Below are 20393 nucleotides of genomic sequence, written 5' to 3' on the forward strand. Positions count from 1 at the left end.
GAACAACATTTTTTTCCCTTAGATTTTGATTATTTTTTAAAGGTCTAAACAAACAAAATCAGATTTTACACAAATGTTTATTTTATTGTGATTTTTTGCAAAATAAGTTTCAATAAATTGACTTTTATGGTCAGACAATTGTGGAATTTTTGGGTTTGCATGTGAACCACTGTACTTCGTATATTAACATTTTTGCAACCATCGATTAAATTGTACTTGCAAACTTCGACAAACTGGTTTTCAATAGTTACAAATTAGGTCTAATTTTTCACCCAAAAAAAGGGTCTAATTTTTATCCACTTTTAGTGTTTTTTTTATTTAATATAGACAAATTTTTCACCCATCAAGCTCAAGCAGCTATTTTTATTATAAATTATAAATAAACTATAAGTTTTGCAAGGTGCACACTCACATCTGAGTAGAATATGAGAGATACGTTCAATTTACGAAATGATAAGCATTAAATACATGAAATAAAAAAAAATTAAAGTAATGTAACCGTTAGAAATTTCATCCTAAAGTAAATAAGTGAAGTGTCTGCGATTCAAAGTCCGACTCTTACATATATAATACGCGACTAAGTTAAACTCATGTAGACATATATGAAATAATTTTTAAAGTAGTGATTTATTAAGAGACAAGAATTTTAGTGTCTCTTGCCCCTCAATTTATCTAATCCTAAGAATAATTTTAAAATTAAATACAATACAGCTAAAATTATTATATCAAATATCTTATTTTTTTTAGTAGATCAAACGCACTTAACTTTTTTTTCTTTTAATTTTTATATGCAAATGCTAGCAACTAATTATATTTTTTTTCCTTAGCAAAATATGAGTTGAATCCACCGAATAGATTGGTTCACTGAGTTGAGCTGAGAATCGGTTGGTTCAATTGATACTTACTACTTTTTACAAAAATGAGGAAAATATTAACTACTGTTCCAAAAATAATAGTTAAAAAAAAAAATCAAATATAGTATAATCATCTTAAAATATGTGTAGTCTATATTTTTAAAATATTAAAAAAAATACTATTTTTAATATAATTTTTTTTTTAGTTCTTAACTCAAGTGTTTCGAATTACATCACACAAAAAATAAAGATCCAAACAATCAGTATGAAACAAATGTATAATCCATCCATCAAGTTCCTTTATTCAAAAATGACTCAAGTTATGAAAAAGTATCTCATCATCACTACTACCATAATCTAGCACTCACCAATGAGGCAATCACCATGTCATGCCATATAATAAATTTTATAGTTTTTCTAAAGACTTTTATTCTACATCTATGTTTTGTTTTCATATGTAGCAATCAATAGAAAATATAAAATATATCAGAAGTCTAAGACTTTTGAATTCACCATATCTAACAAAGGTTCCAATGTACTAGGAGCAAATTTTCTTGCAAATAGAACACAAAGTGTAGAGTTTCTATCATTATATTTGCATTTTTGACCTCCATGAACTCTATCGAAAAACTCCTTTGTAATATCTGATCTTCCAAATGTAGCCGGGTGAGCCCCACCTCTAGACCAGTCCACCCAAGTTATGCTCCGGTTCGCCAACGCACTCCCCGCTTGAATGGTTAACATGGTAGGAAAATAGTGCTCGTCGACGTAACAAGCTGGTCTACAATATTGTTCGAACTTCAGATAAAATGTAGTGTCTTCCACAATGTTGACGGCTAGCTTTCGATTTACTTCGAACCATTGAGAACCTTTACGCCACTTTGTAATGTTTACTAGAGGGGCCATGTTTGGGTTATAGCGTCCTCTTCCGTATGGACCAGGATCATCAAATGCTCCAACATAGCTGTATTTGGATTTCATTAAGTAGTGGTAGACTAGACTGAATTTGTAGAGAGGGATGCATGATTCAGACAATAGAATAAACCACTCATTGGAGATGTCGAGTAACGCATTAGCAAGTAGTCTTCTTTCAGCGTCACACATGCTCATCCTTCCCCATTCGGCAATCTGCACAAAAAACACCAAGTCTGTCATAGGATGTGGAATAAGGAAACTCTCGCACAAAATTCATATTCACAAGAAAACTGTATATTATAAATTGGAAACTGGTATAGGCTTTGATGTATTTATGATGTTTGGATGAAAGTAATGGCTCAAAAATTCATAATTCATTCTAGAGTCCTTAAATGTAAGAATCACTTAAGATTATGGATGCATGAACCCTCACATTAGCTATATTAACACAACACCTGTGCAAAAGAAACTTAAGAAATCACTAACTATTTCACAGTGGAAACACATTGTGAAGCGAGCATGGCCAATCAGAAGTGTATCCAAACATACCATATGTAGCACTCCCAACACTTTAGATTAAAGTCGTGTCTGGTGTCTGACACCAACACGTGTAGTAACATTCTAAAAAATTCATTTGTTAGATTATTATCGGTGTCGACGTGTCATAGTGCCCATGTTTGGGTTTCAGAAATGACTAATGGTCTGCACAAGACTTGTTTAAACATTACTTCATATTCCTTTGAAAATAAACCATCCTACATAACTTTACAGCCTTTCCTCATCACCTTCATCTCCATAAAGAAACAATAAAGATTCGCAATGACTCTAGAATTTAAGAAACGAAGAAGAAAATATTACTGGATATATCCTACCGGATCACCATTTATATCCAACGGTCTTCATCAATTCTCAATACAAAAGGAGTATTTTCAATGGTTTGAACTTTACAGATAACTGATAAAGATACTGGTTCAGAGATTAGTGAAAGAATGAAGTATGATTTTATTGATGAGAAATTGCTTAGTCTGGATCAGTAATGAACCAAGGTTAGGAAGAGAACAAACGAATACAAGTTGTTGGAAAATATTTAGTTTCCTAGTTTGTTATTTCTAGGAGATTCTAAGCTTATCTATTATTTCCTTTTATGTTTGTACTCTTCCTATTTAAACCAGCCTTGAGCTGAGGAATAACACACAACAGTATTCACTTATTATTTTCTACATGGTATCGAGAGCTCCCGATTTTAGGGGTCTCGCTTCCGCAAAACCCTAGCCGCCGTCGTGTTTACAATCCGACCACGACAACTGATTTTGTGCGGCACTGTTTACCCGTGGTACTGTTCATACGACACTGTTCATCTGGTTGTACTGTTCATAAGGCACTGTTCATTCGACAGTACTGTTCACCGACGGCACTGTTCGCGCGCACTGTTCACGAAATTACTGTTTGCATGTACTGTTCACCGGCGTTACTTTTTCCTTTGCTGGTTCCGGTACTACTTGGCTAAGATTATTAATTATGACGCTTTTTTATTCTCGACGACGATCATCCACTTTCAAATACCGTCGTGAATGCAAATATTGTCATCGTTTGGGACATACTATTTTTCAATGTTGGAAATTACATGGTCTTCCGCGACCTTCAAATCGGAAGAACAAAGGTGGAGGTGAGGGTCATACATTCCAAGCCAGTAATTCTGATCAAGAGCAACAATCTTCTTCAATTCAGCTTTCATTCACGATGGAACAACTAGACAGACTATACAAAATTCTTGAATCTAACACTCTTTCTGGCTCTGTTGCCCCAAAAGGTACTTCTGCCCTTTTTAGTGTCAGTCTCAGTCGTGCTTGGATAGTAGATTCTGGTGCAAGTGATCACATGACAGGTGATTCTACTCTGTTTTCTTCTTATAGTCCATGTGCAGGTAACCATAAAATAAAAATTGCGGATGGATCCTTTTCAGCCATTGCGGGTAAAGGTTCGGTTGTGTTGTCTCCAAGTCTAACCCTTAAAGATGTTCTTCATGTCGCAAATCTATCTTGTAGTCTCATGTCTGTCAGTAAATTAGCCCAAGATAGAAATTGTCAAACTAATTTTTTCCGTACTCATTGTGTTTTTCAGGATTTGAACTCGGGGAAGATGATTGGTAGTGCTAAGGAGAGTGGAGGACTCTACTACTTCGACATTGAACCTGAATCACAACTACCTTCCAAACCAATAAGTTCATGCTTTGAATCTTTTTTAGTTCTGAATAATAATAATAATGATGTTATGTTATGGCATTCACGATTAGGTCATCCTAGTTTTCCTTATTTAAAACACTTATTTCCTGAGTTATTTCGTAATAAGGATTTGTCTTTGTTTAAATGTGAAGCATGTGAATTTGCAAAACATCATCGTTCTCATTTTCCATTACAGCCCTACAAACCATCAAAACCTTTTTCTGTTATTCACAGTGATGTTTGGGGCCCTAACCGAACGAGTACACTTTCTCATAAAAAATGGTTTATCACATTTATAGATGATCACTCAAGAGTTTGTTGGGTGTACTTGTTAAAGGGGAAATCTGACGTTTGTCAGGCCGTAAAAGATTTTGTTAAAATGGTGCAAAATCAATTTCAAACAAATATTCAAGTATTTAGAAGTGATAACGGCAAAGAATATTTTAACACAATGTTGAGTGATTTTTTTCGTGAAAATGGAATTGTGCATCAAAGTTCATGTCCTAACACTCCCCAACAAAATGGAGTTGCAGAAAGGAAAAATAGGCACTTGTTGGAGGTGGCTAGAGCTTTACTTTTCGCAAGTAAAGTACCAAATTATTTGTGGGGTGAAGCAGTTTTAACTGCTGCATACTTAATTAACAGAGTGCCCTCCAAAGTTCTTAATTTTCAAACTCCAATTCATATTTTCAAAGAATGTTTTCCTAATGATCGTGTTTCAAACGATTTGACCTTAAAAATCTTTGGTTGCACTGCATTTGTTCATGAACATAAGAATATTAGCAAACTCGAACCGCGTGCTATAAAATGTGTTTTTGTTGGGTATTCTCCAACCCAGAAGGGATATAAATGTTTTGATCCAAAAAACCAGAAAATGTTTGTCACCATGGATGTTACATTCTTTGAAAACAAACCTTTTTTTGACACGCATCTTCAGGGGGGGGAATTTAAATGAAGATTCGTTTCAAACTGAGGACATGAGTTTTTTTAATAATTTATCTTTGCCGGTATCACAAAGTTCTAAGACTTATACTTCTGCACCAACAAAAAATGGTCATGATTCTTTATCTAATCCTACTCCTGTTATGAGTAGTGAACTTGGTGAATCCGAGCCTAAATTTTCTCATGAAGAAAACAATGAGAATCTTGAAAACGATGATAATGGTGATCTAATTGAAATGCCACAAAATAATGAGTCATATAAAGATAATAGGTTTGAAGCTGGAAACAAGACTTGGAAAGGAAAGGTTTTTGTGAGAAAGAATCACAAAGAAAGTGATGAGTCCACATCTCAACACTGTCATGAATCTGAACCGGGGGATGATCAACTTCCTAAAAAAAGAAAAGGTAAGTCTATCTCTGTTTCTGAGAGTCGTATTTTGTATCCTGATATCGATGATCCTGTGGCTGTTAGAAAACCTGTTAGATCTTGCACTAAATACCCATTGTCCAATTTTATATCATATTCAAATTTGTCTTCGTCTTTTTCTGCCTTCACCTCAAAATTGTCTAGTGTAGAGATTCCAAAAAATGTACAGGTTGCTCTAGAAGTTCCAAAGTGGAGGGAAGCTGTACTTGAGGAGATGAAAGCTCTTGAAAAGAACAAAACCTGGAGTGTTATGACACTACCGGATGGCAAGAAGACGGTTGGATGCAAATGGGTGTTTACTGTGAAGTATAATTCAGATGGGTCAATCGAAAGGTACAAGGCTCGATTGGTGGCTAAGGGTTTTACTCAAACCTATGGTATAGACTACTCGGAGACTTTTGCTCCTGTTGCAAAATTGAACACTGTCAGAATTCTCTTGTCTCTTGCTGCTAACTTAGATTGGCCCCTACATCAGTTGGATGTTAAGAATGCTTTTCTCAATGGTGATTTAAAAGAAGAAGTATATATGGACATTCCTCCTGGCTTTGAAGACAAGTTTGGATCAAATGTATGCAAACTAAATAAGTCTTTGTATGGATTAAAGCAGTCTCCTAGAGCTTGGTTTGAAAAATTCACTTATTCCATGAAGAAACAAGGGTACATTCAAGGACAAGCTGACCACACCTTGTTCACAAAGTTCTCACAAGATGGAAAAATTGCTGTCCTAATTGTTTATGTTGATGATATTGTCCTTACTGGAGATGATATAGTTGAAATGGCAAGAGTAAAAGAGAAATTAGCATTAGACTTTGAAATCAAGGACCTGGGATCCATGAGATATTTTCTTGGTATGGAGGTTGCTCGATCAAAAGATGGTATTGTAGTTTCCCAACAAAAATACATTCTAGATTTATTGAAAGAAACAAGAATGAGTGGATGTCGACCAGCAGATACTCCCATGGATCCTAATGCAAAACTTTGGGAAGAAGGTAGTGTTCCTGTTGATACTGGAAGGTACCAGAGATTGGTTGGGAAACTGATTTATTTGTCACACACTAGACCTGACATTGCTTTCTCGGTTAGTGTAGTAAGTCAGTTTATGCATTCTCCTTTTGAAGAACATCTTGAGGCAGTCTATAGGATACTGCGATATTTGAAAGCAAATCCTGGAAAGGGATTATTTTTTAAGAAGACTAGTGAAAGGAATGTGTCTATCTTTACCGATGCTGATTGGGCAGGTTCGATTAATGATAGAAGATCAACCTCTGGATATTGTGTCTATGTTTGGGGTAATCTTGTGACATGGAGGAGCAAGAAACAAGGAGTTGTAGCAAGAAGTAGTGCAGAAGCTGAGTTTAGAGCTATGGCTCAAGGTATATGTGAAGGATTATGGATCCACAGAGTCCTAGAAGAGCTTAAGATGAAAATTGAGCTTCCATTGAAATTATACTCTGACAGTAAAGCCGCTATTAGCATAGCTCATAACCCAGTTCAACATGACAGAACCAAGCATATTGAGATCGATCGACATTTCATAAAAGAGAAGTTAGATGCCGGAATCATATGTCTACCTTTTGTAACTTCGAGTCAGCAAACTGCAGATATCTTAACCAAAAGTTTGGCAAGACCCACCTTTGAGCATTTGATCGGCAAGTTGGGCATGACAGATATCTATGCACCAACTTGAGGGGGGGTGTTGGAAAATATTTAGTTTCCTAGTTTGTTATTTCTAGGAGATTCTAAGCTTATCTATTATTTCCTTTTATGTTTGTACTCTTCCTATTTAAACCAGCCTTGAGCTGAGGAATAACACACAACAGTATTCACTTATTATTTTCTACACAAGTTGTTCTTCGCAAGATTTTATTGATGAGATTTCTCCCTCCATAACCAATCTCAACAAAGCGCAACTAATTTGAAGGTGTAAAACTCAAGACGATATGGAAACTCTTGAATTCTCTGTAAACTTGACTCTTGGATTCTTCATACAAATTAACTTGTTTAAAACATCTATCGTAGAATCTAAACATAATTTACCAAGTGCACAATAAATATTCAACATTCCAGTGTAGTAATAGTTATTAATTGGTGTTATCAATCCTAGATAGTGGAGCAAAATGGCTGACCCCAAAAATGCCAAGGCAGTATAGTGAGTACTACCACGGTAACAGTTAGTTATTACTATTGCTCAAAATTCAAGACATTCATAATTTATACAGTTAATTCTTGTTGAGAGGATGCGGCCATGGATGAAACTGACAGCGGGGAGGTGAAAAAAGGAACGACAGCAGGTCTGGAGCAAGAAACAGAGGTCTTCTGTGAGAAACAAATACCAGCACAGAGATAACAGAAGGACGCCAGAGAGGAGGGTGAGAGCGAGAGCCGCGAGAAGCGGTGGCATCAAGAAAAAGAGGTTTCTGCAAGAGAGAATGAAAGACACAGGACCTTAAACCCAAAGCTTTTACTCTATTTTAATAGAAAAGTCCCCCCACTAAGACGCGGTTTTGCTGCACCTGTGGAGCCGAAGTGCTAAACTAAACCTGTGAGGTTAGTCTTTAGAGCACTATGGAACCTTATCATTTAGCTATTGCATTTTTGCCTTTTAAAAAACATTGAAACATTGTCATTTCAGGCATGTCAAAGGGAAAATAAGTAAATACAGTAACCATTATGTTGCAAACTTGTTCAATTATCCTCACATGACAATTTTTAATATACTTGTATACTCCAAATGATATTGTAAGCTAGATAGCTTGATTTTGATACCTAGAGTCTCATATGGAGTTAAGAATTTTGACTTTTAACAACCATGCAACCTAATCTTCTCTCCCTAGTCCCTACTTCTTTATAGCCTGTGTCTGCCAAATTCTGTTAGAATTCTAATACCTAACCTACAAGCACTAACTAACTCTTAACTACCTTAACTAAGTCAGCAATAGGGGGCTTCCTGTTTGCTGTAGGCTTTTAAGCAATTGAATTTTGTGATCACTTTTCATTCCAAAGCTGCCAACCAAGTCAGTCAGTTCTCCAAATTTTGCGGTCCCTTCTTGCTGCCTGATAGCAGCCGTCATCCCGGTAATGCAGAATGTTATGCTATGAACCGCAGAATAAAAAGCAACAACCCTTAAAATTAATAAAACTATTTGTGTGCCTTTAATAATTTAAGCTTTTAGGAGAGTTAGTCCCTCGCATAATATCATAAACTCCTTGACCAAGTGATTTGCATTTATTATATCCTTAATCTTCACATGTATCGTAAGATTATATAGCCAAATGGCTGAAGAAGCAATTGTGTTCTTCACTTAGGCCCTATTGGATAAACAATTAAATTAAGAGCTTATAGCATAAGCGCTTATCATATAAGTGTTTATGTAGTTTTGTATAAGCTATTTCTATAACAAAAGATAAAGTAGAGTCAACTTGTTTTCAGAATAAGCTATAAGCTCTCTGTTTTTTTTTTTTTGGAAAAGCCAAACAATATATACATAAACTATTCAAAGCACAAGATGTACCAAGAATAGGGACCACAATACAAGAGATAAAAGACCAACAGAACAAAGACATGACCACCAACAAAAACAACACAAACTCAAAGCATGCGCAAAATACATGCACCAAAAGGGAGAAACTAAACACAAAGAAAACATTCAACCACAAAAACCCCCCAAGCAACCAAATGGTTGGACACGCCACTTATTTAAATCATAAGTAAACCCACCCCCTTAGATTTGAGACAGCACCAAGAAACGACCTTTATGCTTTCAAATAGTTGATTTGATTGGCTTTACAATCCCGTTGTCAGAATATGACATTATTTCTCAACTTCCAATAGACCAAACACAACACCCTACTACTGTTTTTATAAGCTATATTGGATTAGCTTATGGAAATAAGCTCAAAACACCTCATGGACATCATTTGTTTTCCATAAGTTCTCTGAAACAGTCTCACAAGTGCTTAGGCCAGTAAATAAGCCAATCTAAACAGGCCCTTAATAGCTTAAACTTATAGGAAAGTTGGACCTTGATAAACCCCAATTTGTGCAGGCCATCCATTAGGAAAAGAAAACAGAAAATGAATAGGTAAAAATACTTCCCTACCGCTTCTTGGAGGAAGCTTATCCTTAATCCATGAGAGAACCTATTTTGAAGTTTTGAATCTTTTCCCAAACTTTTATCAAGTCCTTAAAATAGAACTTTGCATAAGATTTACGCAGATCATGATGAAAAGGGACAAATCTGTACTTGCAAGTTGCAACTACTAACTAGGTACGCATAATTAGGTTGAATGTCAACACGTTTCTATGCTTCCACTCATCAATACACAACCCAAAAGCGTGTTTATATTCTCAGAGTAAAATTCAGAGTTCTTCTAATCACATCGCCCTTGAGAAATTTAACTTATCAACTAAAGTCTGTTAGGAACCAAAATCCACAACATAGTAAACCTAGATGTTTTGCATACTCTCATAAGCCTCTTCCTTAGTCCCTTACCTACTTCTAGCAACCCGGTGGACTGATCAAGTAGTGTTGTCACATAGCGACGACACTATATTGCTTTAGTGTAGCGGAACTGGAACAAATCGCAATTGTTCTGTGATACAGTATGGTCAGATAGCAGCCATAGCGACTCTATAGCGCTGTAGTATAACGGAATTTGAACAATCCACGATTGACAACATTGATCAAGTAGCAATGACGAAAAAAAATCAATATCACCACCAAAACAGAAATCAGAAAGCAAGATACAGCCATAATAAAGTGCATATCAGCAAAAATCAATACCCCCAAAATTTCTCATCAGAACCTTAAAACAACTAAATTAGCAGTGTAAATATGTTAATAGCAATGTAAACAGTTAAATTAGCACCAATTAAACATTATTAACTTCAGATCAAGTAAAGAATCTACAAATTAAGTTTCATAAATAAAATAACAATAGAACAAGATCAAAATCAAAATCTACATACCTGACTAGGGATTTGCCTCTTATAAAAAACAGATGAAGAAGGAAACTGAGCTTGATATGAAGGCAAAGGATGAATATATACAGTAAAAAGACTCTCATGCCCTTTCAGAAACCTCTCCCAAAGTGGTGCAAGAGGCAATGGTCCTTTAGTAAGGAACATAAAAGCAATCTTTGGAACTCTTTGAAAAGGGTAATTCTTAATCTTAGGAACTAAAGAAGCTCTCCAAAGAAGTTCTTCATCAGTCATATTATGGATCAGATTTGAAGGTGGTTTAATCCATTGTTCCAAACCAGCATGTTCCTCAACACATGGTTGAAAACTTGAACTCATTGTAGTAACAACATTCTCAATTCCAAAATGTTTAAGAGTATATATACTTATTACAGAAAACACAACACATAGAGCAACAAAAACAATAAATAAACGCAATGATCCTAATGATAACCCTTTTGATTTTCCTTCTTCAGATGCTACAACCCTCGATTGCATCTTGCTTAAAAAAACTCAAAAACCAAAATAAAAAATGAAAATTTCTATGGTAAATTGGTAACCACCCTCTCTATAAGAGGCTATGAAAGATCAAATCTTGAATGTAAATGAAGTAATAATAAATGAGTAAAAACGTTAAATTTATGAAAATTTGTAGCTATAACAAACACTATGGATCTAAATTGAAGTTGTAGACTATAGCTGAGTCAACTTTTGAACATGTGAGGTTGGTAAGAACAAGATTATGGCACATGGGTATGAACAAAAACGAGACTTTTCTAAAGAATAGAAGATAAAGAGTGGATTTTTATTATTGTTTTTGGATCTTATGCAAAATAAAAACAGTGTTGATGAAAGGGGTGTTTTATGGTACAGTGAGAAGAGTCAGAGGAAGAAGAAGGGAAGGTGAATTGTCACAAAGAGTATATTTTAATTTTTGACATAGGAAAAAACATTGTGATTTGGAGAAATTGATGATAATTGTGAGGAACAATGTTTGTTTGATGCTTTGTTGTGCACACGGGGGGAGAGGCCGGTTACGTTTTTGCGTGCTTGCTTGCTAGCTACTACCACCTTTAATTTTTTTTTTTTAACCAAACAAACTTAATTCATATAATTATCTAATAAATGTTCAATATTTAAGGAAATAATTTTAAATCTATGAAAATTAGCTCAAACATTAGCCGCCCTAGTAAAAGTATGAGCAACCAAATTTGCTTGTCTCCTAACAAACTTAACCTCAAAGTTTACATAAGAAGAATAATGTCGTTAACAATTAAACTAAATTCTGAATTGCCCCGTCTTCTCGAATGGATAGCATCAATCAACAGCTTTGAGTCACTTTCAAATTAAACTCGCTCAAATTCACGATGGACAGCCTCTTTCATAGTATGTAATAGTGTCAATGCTACGCCTTCCACTATGAAATAAAAAGACTTCTGCCATTGAGTTTTGTTTTTAGAATAAAATATAAATAAAACAAATCTTTGTAAAATTTTCATTAAAGAAGGGACGAAATTAATTTTAATTTTAATTTTTTTAAAATGTATATTATTAATTTTTTTACCAAATTTATAAGTGTATATTTATAGTTATTTTTTATGTTATATTCCTTCTAAATAAAATATACAAAAATGAATTAAAAGTTAAATTTAAATGTATTAAGTCCAAATTTTTTCGTCAAAAAAAAAAGTGTATGTAAACAAAGACATAAGTATTGATGATTTTGTCTGATTCTTTACACTTTGTCAACTTCGTTGATGATTCATTAATTATATTTAACTCATACAAACTTTTGAATGGAGAAACAAATAAGCTCAAAAGAAGAAAAACAGAAAATTCAATATTTAAATGTGTATTTGTGAAAACGGAAAAGTAAATTTTTGACCTGTGAAACACATCTCATAAAGAGCAATGACATTTATTTGTAATTTATGTTTGATTAATTTCAAACATGATTTTCAACTCAATTGTAACCAATCTGTTTAACAAAATCAATTAGTATTTAAATGTAATTTGTGAACCTTATGGCTAAATCAATTCTAGCTACTCAATTGGAAAGTTAAAAACCATTGCTTCTCTAACACACAACACAACTCACTTGAAAGATGGACAGAAAAAAAAGTCTCAATATGAAATTGAAAGACAAAGTGAACTAATTCAATGCCTTGGAAATTGTTAAATCCCCTTCAAGAAATATTCCAGGATTTATGTGTAGTGTTAAGACTAGAGGATCCCACAAATTTACCGTCTTGTTATGATGTAATCCGGATTACAAACATTCGTCCAAAAGAGAACAGTCAATTTATACACCAAGAAATTATTCATATATCAAATTAGTTTCTCTTTACTTCACCACATCAAAAGTAGCACGAAGATTTGATATCATGACTGGACACTCTCCCTTTTCATCATATTCGGTAAAATCTCCGCTTGACAGATCAACATTCTCAAACTTTGTTCCCTCCAGCTACAAAATACAACTTGCATTAACAAAAAAATAACAAACTGAAAAATTCATAACGCCTCAAAAAGGTTGAAGCAAGTGCATCAAAATTGAACATGGAAATCGGGTGAATATACCTAAAATTTAGAGGATAGATCATAGACAAAAGGATGGGTGAAGAAATATAGGAAGAAAGTATTATACAAATTACATGTAAAAGAAGAAAGTTGATACCTAAAGCTAAAAAATAGAGGTTTTCAAACAAGGAAAATCATCTAGTAAAACTATAGCATGAAACTTGATTCAAGAGGGCAGAAAGAGGGACTTCATATCTGGCAAAATCTAATAATAATTTAGACTTGAAAATTGTGAACAATGTGATTATTGGCTTAATTTCTGAGACTAGAGTAGAAAACTTTGAAGACTGAAGAGTTCTGTAGGTTAACTTTTCAGACAGAATTGGTACCACGGAGAACATATATGTGACATCTAACTGCAACAATTACTGAATAAAAGCAAAGAAAACATACAATAGAGAATACTACCAATTTATGATATCCAGTTTATATCTATCAAAAATATGTTGCCAAAAGTAATGAAAACATCAACAATAAGTAACTCACCGACTCAACTTTCCATCCAGTGCTGAATATAAAATCTATCGGCTCATATCCCCTGCAGTCAAATAACATCAGTGGGGAAAACTTCCCTGATTCACTTGTTTCATTGGTGAGTGGTTTTCCTCTGCCTGGGATCATAGTTACAGTGCTCTCCCTGGAACAAAACTTGCACTGCATTCCAAATAAAGGACGTAAACCACCACCAATAGATACATACAGATTAAAGAATACCACACCCACGTGGCCACATGAATTAAAATAATACTTTTCATTTATTTAGAGTTATAGTAATTAATGTCTAGTTTAGTCAAATTAACTACAACAAAATTCAGAATGAATAACACAATGGGATCAATCCCCATATAGTTAACTGAATAACCACAAAGGAGTTAACTTCCTAACAATTTTTGTTAACTCACTATCAACTTTTTAACTAACTAACTAACTGTAGTTATTTTGACTAAACTAGATTTTAATTACTAACTCTAAAATTCTGCAGCAGAATGTTAGAATTGGTAACTCATAACTCAATCTACGTTTTTTGAAGGGAAAAAATTAGAGTGAAAAGCATCATTTGGTTAACTAAACCTAAGTAATTTTCCACTGAATGGGAATAGTTTAATTGATGAAGCCCTCGAGGAACAAAGCATTACAATGAGACAGGTTATAAGAGAAGAGAAGATAGCAGTTACAGGTGGCAGGTACTGACAGTTCCAGCCTTTGACAGAATTAGAGTCTGTCCTCTCTCCCAAACCACCTTATCATCAAATCAACTGTTCCACTTCCATCCCTTTAACTACCATCTCTTATTCTATTTATTTAGTTACAAAACAATAGCATAAACAATCTAACTAGGCAGGCTCATCTTTATTGGGCCTGTGCCTCACACAATTAGAAGCCTACTGCCATGTGCCTCCAAACTTGGGCTTATTGTTGGGTAACAATTTAAAGCTAGAATCAGTAGTTAAATGGGAAGCTCTCTGAATGCACATGTTGCTATATGATCCAGTTAAGAGAAGATAATAAAATGTAAATACAGGTAAAGATTTACAGATAGAAACACTAGTTAACTGAAATCTCTAAGTCAAAAATGTAAACCATGAACTTAGCATCTAAAGGTAACAGCCCACTTTGAATAAGGCTGTGTTTGGGTAAACAACTTAATTTGGAGCTTATAGCATAAACGGTTGTCATATAAATGTTTATGTATAAGATATTTCTATAACAAAAGATAAAATAAAGTCAAACTGCTTTCGTATAAGTTATAAGTTGTTTTCATAAGCTATCCTAGAGTGCTCATGGAAATAAGCTACAAACAGTTTATGAACATGTCCACTCATGCCATAAGCCGCTACCATAAGTGTTTATGACAATAGATAAACTCAAATAAGTCAATCCAAACAAACCCCTTATCAACTAAAATAAGTATTTGATTCTCCACAAACAAGAAAAACCCTTAATAAATTTACAGCAGCTTATGGAGAAGTCAGACAATCCTGAAAAGGTACAAACGCTAATTTCAACTTATACAGAAATGAATGCTAAGAGTCATAGCAACTTAACAAGATTACTACAACTTTTCCTTTACCCTTACTATAAGTACTTGCTGAAAAGAAAAAGCAAATAAAAAATCTCTGTTTTGATTGACTTCTTTGAGCTTATCAATTGGCATAATCCCTTGTAAGACTACTTTAGAGAGCATATTGAAACAATTAACGACATATACATAAGCTGTTTTCATCTTATTTTCATAAGCTCTCTAAGATAGATTACTAAAACAACTGATAACTTATATGAAAACAACTTGTCTATAACTTACACATAAACAGTTATATAATAAGCGCTTATGTTATAAGCTCTTTATCGAAATTAGACCACCACATCGATGTGATAATTTTGAGGCATAATAATAAACGGTTATTATTCTAATTTAAACTCGTAAACTCGCAATTGATCCATTTATGCAACTTAACTGTTTGATGAAATGCGGAAGTGAAGATTATATTACCTTTTGAACAAGATGAGTAGTGCCCCTACCAGCTGGGAGAGGAACGGTGTCGTTTAAAGACACACAAGTTTCTTTTTGGCTAACTTCACCGCATCTTCCACATTTCAACTATGATAAGATCAGAATCAAAAAGAAATTAATAGTAGTAATAAGGAAATTAAGAAGAAAAAAAAAGCATGTTGAAGAAAATAGTAGTAAGTACCTTGAAGAAATAGGAGAAATTGGGGTCATCGACGCCACCTTGAGGTTGAAGATTGGTCAAATTCTCAAGCTCACCGCTGATCATAAGCAAGTAGTTCACCATTTTCTGTTTGCGTCAAACTCACTCGATCTCTCTCTCTCTACTTATTGTTGTAATTGTAACTGAATTAGAAATTGGAATTTGGATGGATGGATGGTTCTAGAAGGAATATAGACAAAAGATGTAGCGGTGAGTTTGTTTATCACAGATTCACAGACCAGGTTTGAGTGCCGTTGGTGATTTTGACTGCACTGGATTCAATTGCATCTGAGCCGTGCAATACCAAATCAAACATCAGATTTAAGTTTCAATTTTATATTTAAAAAATTAGGCAAAATCTGACCTTAAAATATTAACCGTCCGATCATGATCGGACGGTCGTTATACACTGACTGCGTGCAGTTTGACTGCACCGAATCCATTTCCCATAATATTAATACCAAATGAAATTTTTGTTCTCATCAATCATTATAAACTTATACACAAATGAGATAGTCGGATTCGAACCTCACACTTGATCTAATAATTTTAATATTTTTTTATCGATTGAGTTAGGATTTGTGGACGTAAGCCACTAGGTTTGGTCTAGTGGTAAAGGGTTTGGGTAGTATGTTATAGGTCATAGGTTCGATTCCCATTCATTGTAAACAAAAAAAAAAAGGATTTGTGGACGTGATAAATTATTATTACGTCCACAAATTCCTATATCACTCATTGCCAATTTAGTCATTAAAATACACTCAATCCCTATATTTCTAGGAAGAAATTGATAATTTACTTAAAAATTATAATTTTTTAATTTCATTATTAGAAAATTTAAAAATATTGATCATATATAACATTGTTCATGAATTAAATAGTCAAACTATACATAGATAAAATTCAACTCTTTTAATCAGCAAATTCAAATTTAGCTTATTTAGATCATGAATCAAGTTTGAAGAATCAATAAGGAAGTGATGTGAAACCCTAACATTAGAGACATAGACTTCGTCTTCTCTCTACCTTCCTCTTTTATGGATCATCGTGTTATGCGTCTAAACTTTTATTTTTAATCCTTTAACTTTTTTCTCTAATTTATATTTTCGGATGGTAAGGTGGCTGATAAATGAAGCATGCATTTGCTTGTTGGATGGTAACTCATGCAGACATCGCTAGCTAACTTATAGTTAAGCAATATACATAAATAGTTCATGTTACCAATAAATCACATGTATGATGTATCATATTATATATAGATTTCATTGTCTTCCATTCAATTAAGCTATGTGAATCTACCATTTTGTGTCTAAGAATTCACTACCAATAATAATAATAATGAGCTGTTACATATTTATATAAGTTAGAATGGGATCCAAAGTAATAGTAATATTCATTATTCTCTTGGTGCTGCCAATTTCAGTTTATGGTACTAACAATGATGGCTCGTTCTCTAAACAGAAGATTTTGGAAGTTGATGAGAGATAATTACAGCATCTTAGAAAACATTCACTAAAAACCATTGAGGTATTAGTGAATGTTTGTAGAGTGAAGATGGGGATATTATTGATTGCATCGACGTTAAACATCAGCCTGCCTTTGATCATCCTGCCTCGAAAAATCACAAAATTCAGGTGAATGTTCGTAACATAAATTATTTTACGTTCAATTCGATCACTTTTAACTTCAACCAATTCATTCAAAATTAAATTTCGTCACTTCAACACTAAACACACATGTACACAACTACAATATTGATTTCATTATGCCAACTCACTATTCTTTGAATATGCATAAAATAAAATATGTAATCAGATGGCTCCAAGTTACAGTTCTGCTATGGAGGAGACACAAGAAGTTACCAGAACTAGAAGTCAAACCAAGAGTGCTATGACGAAGCAAAGGGATGAAGAGACATATGTGAAATTACCTTCCCAACAAGTATGGCAAAAAAGTGGAAGTTGTCCAAAGGATATACAGTACCTGTTCGACAAATACGAAAGAGACAACTTCTCAAGGCTCACTCGATTGATGAATATGGAAGGAAGAAACCAAGCATCTCAAACAGACAAGTCAGTGATAAGTTGCATCAAAATGTTGATTCCTTTGTACAACAACAAAATCACTCCGTAAGTTTCTGCAATATGTTAATTAGATCAATTGATTCGTATTCTAACTTTAGTAAATTTAATTCAAAATGTATACTTGAAATGAGTCATGTGATCTTTATCTAATACTAATGTTTGAGCATTACGAAACAAACTTAAGCATGTTTTGCTTGTGGTTGAAGCAACAAACTGTTGTGCTTAAGTTGCTGATTTGATATTTATGTGAACCAGAAGGCGATATTATTTGCATATGGATACAGCTACATAGGAGGTAAAGGAGAAATTCTAGTTTGCAATCCTTTTGTTGAAAAGGATGACGAATACAGCACTGCGCAGGTCTCTCTCATAAATGGATCTTACGGTGATTATGAACTTGTTGAATCTGGATGGGCGGTAAGAAGTAACTGTCTCATATTATTTGTCATTTTAGATTATCAATGAAGTATTAATCATTTTTTCACTAATAAACTTGCTACAGGTCAATCCCAGTCTCGTAGACGTGATTGATAATATCTCTGTTCATCTTCCCTCCCTTAAGACCCTTCGTTTGTATTCTGTAGGGTTCAAAAGTAAACGGAATTTTAACAACCTTGTTTATGGATGTCCCGTTTTGGAACACTTGCTTGCTCCTCACGTTTACTATATGCATACGGAACAAGTTGAAGGCAGCATTACTGTTAGTACCGAAGAAGAGTTTAAATCCTTATCCAAGTTGACCACAGCCGATATAAATGCATTTGATGTTCCCTCCAGAGCAATTTCTAACGTCAAGATTTTAAGATTATGGGTAATTAAGTTACCGATTTTGATTAAGTATTTTAAGTGGCAGAGTGACCTTGTTGCCACATCCATTGAGATTCAGTCTTTGTCGCTTCGATTATTGATACTTACATTCAATTTCATTTGTACATAATGTAACTTGTTTTTGTGTTTCCAACTTTTTATTGTATGTAGATGATGGAAAGGCTACTAGAGGTCAAGTCCTATTACGGAGGCTTTCCTATATTCCAAAACTTAATCAACCTTGACATAGGCTTTTGTAAATTTCATCACTGGGATGATGTAGTAGAAGTTCTCCGGTGTTGCCCCAAGCTTCAAATTCTTTCTATTTATAAGGTTTGGATTGTTTTTGTTCCTTCTTTTCTTTGTGTGTTTTACCAATCTTATTTTTGCATATGTTTTGCAGGTGGCAATCAATGAACATTTGTCCATAAACTGAAATTACCCAAATTTTGTTCTTGAATGCATTTCATCTCACCTTAGATCATGTACTATAAACTATGAAGGCTGGGAAGATGAACTTCGATTTACAAAATATATTTTACAGAATGCGCGTCTTTTACAGGTCATGAGGATCAACATTTGCCATTCCTTATATCAAAATCCAAATCTGCATCCTTTAGAAAAATTATCCTCGTGTCCAATGATTTCTCCCCAATGTAAACTTTCAATCGGATACTAGCGACGATTCTTAATATGATCTAGTTTTAGGGTGAACTGCCATTGTGGTGGAAGAACTATGCACTGTGTGTTTTATTATTGGATGTTAATTTTATCGAATATTTTATATTATACTAATCTTTCGATGTTTAGTTACTGATAGTTAAATTTAGCAGCTATCATATATCTTCTCTCACATATGAGTTTATGTTTAACTTGTTTCTAATATTGCCACTTTGCACTATAGTTTGTTATGTGGTATGTGGTCTTCAAATCTGCCCTCGCTGGTTATGTTTGATAGAAAGATTATTATCTTATATAGTTTTCAAATAAGATGAAGCTACTAAGATCATTACTGGTAAAATGTGAAAAGAATGAATCTCTATTCAGTTTTTTATGCTTCTCATTTTGTAGTGCTTTATATGAATTGAATGATTTTAAGGGAAAAATAAATGTAGCTTGTTGAATCATTATGTTCTGTTAGAGTTGTCCCAACATGTTATATTTGTTGGATCAAACTTATCATAGTCACATAAAATGGCTATATGCCATGTATAAGATGAGGTCAATTCTATGCGGTTTGAAACAGGTCAGAGATTGGCCTAGACAAAGGTTTATAAGTAAGAGACAATCTTCACCTTACATATGCATATGTTTCGATAGATTTAAGTTTCTTTGAAAGAAACTTCAGTTTCTTTCTTTTGTCTAGGTCGTAATCGTTCACTTTTCTATTTCTCTTGTTGTCATGAATTTGACTTCAATTCGCCATGGCCTTGCTTGTGTTTATGATCCAATAATTTGCATTTTACTAATTTGACTTCAACTCAGTGCCTGAAGTTCTTATTCCACCTGCAAAATTGCTTACTGGTCTGGTTGTTAAAGGCTATTTTTCTTTTCTATGCTTATTGTTTACTTCCCCTGCTTTGGAGAAGTTGTAACTCTATGCAATTATTTGATCGTTCAGGTTGCAATTGCTTTTTAGAAAGTTGCACTATATGATGAATATTTCTTAAACAGGATACTATATCCAAATGTTGACTTCTACACAATGAATATTTCGTCTTCCTCTTTGATTTGTTCCTCGGCTTCTTTGAGATTGTTAAGCTAGTATCAAAGACTCCTCCACAATCCGTTAGGCCCCCTTCTATCAAGTTTCTGATCGGGTCATCCACCATTTATAAAAGTCATGAGATTGTCGAATAGTGTGTTACTGCACTGGTCATACATCACTCCT

General features: G+C 34.0%; 2 protein-coding genes across 2 annotated transcripts; both read right to left on the reverse strand.

The window, feature by feature from the left end:
• Positions 1 to 1174: 1174 nt before the first annotated feature.
• On the reverse strand, positions 1175 to 11432 carry LOC123917142 (glycosyltransferase BC10). The gene is made up of 2 exons (XM_045968776.1): positions 10330 to 11432; positions 1175 to 1982 (listed from the first exon to the last, which is right to left on the reverse strand). The coding sequence occupies exons 1-2, from the start codon at positions 10816 to 10818 to the stop codon at positions 1341 to 1343; spliced, it is 1131 nt and encodes a 376-aa protein (XP_045824732.1). The 5' UTR covers positions 10819 to 11432; the 3' UTR covers positions 1175 to 1340.
• A 1018-nt stretch (positions 11433 to 12450) lies between these two features.
• Positions 12451 to 15783, reverse strand: LOC123917162 (CXXC motif containing zinc binding protein). The gene is made up of 4 exons (XM_045968820.1): positions 15594 to 15783; positions 15392 to 15499; positions 13387 to 13554; positions 12451 to 12787 (listed from the first exon to the last, which is right to left on the reverse strand). The coding sequence occupies exons 1-4, from the start codon at positions 15693 to 15695 to the stop codon at positions 12665 to 12667; spliced, it is 501 nt and encodes a 166-aa protein (XP_045824776.1). The 5' UTR covers positions 15696 to 15783; the 3' UTR covers positions 12451 to 12664.
• Between the last annotated feature and the right edge of the window lie 4610 nt (positions 15784 to 20393).

This window comes from Trifolium pratense, linkage group LG1, assembly GCF_020283565.1.
Source record: "Trifolium pratense cultivar HEN17-A07 linkage group LG1, ARS_RC_1.1, whole genome shotgun sequence".
Lineage (NCBI taxonomy): Eukaryota > Viridiplantae > Streptophyta > Magnoliopsida > Fabales > Fabaceae > Trifolium > Trifolium pratense.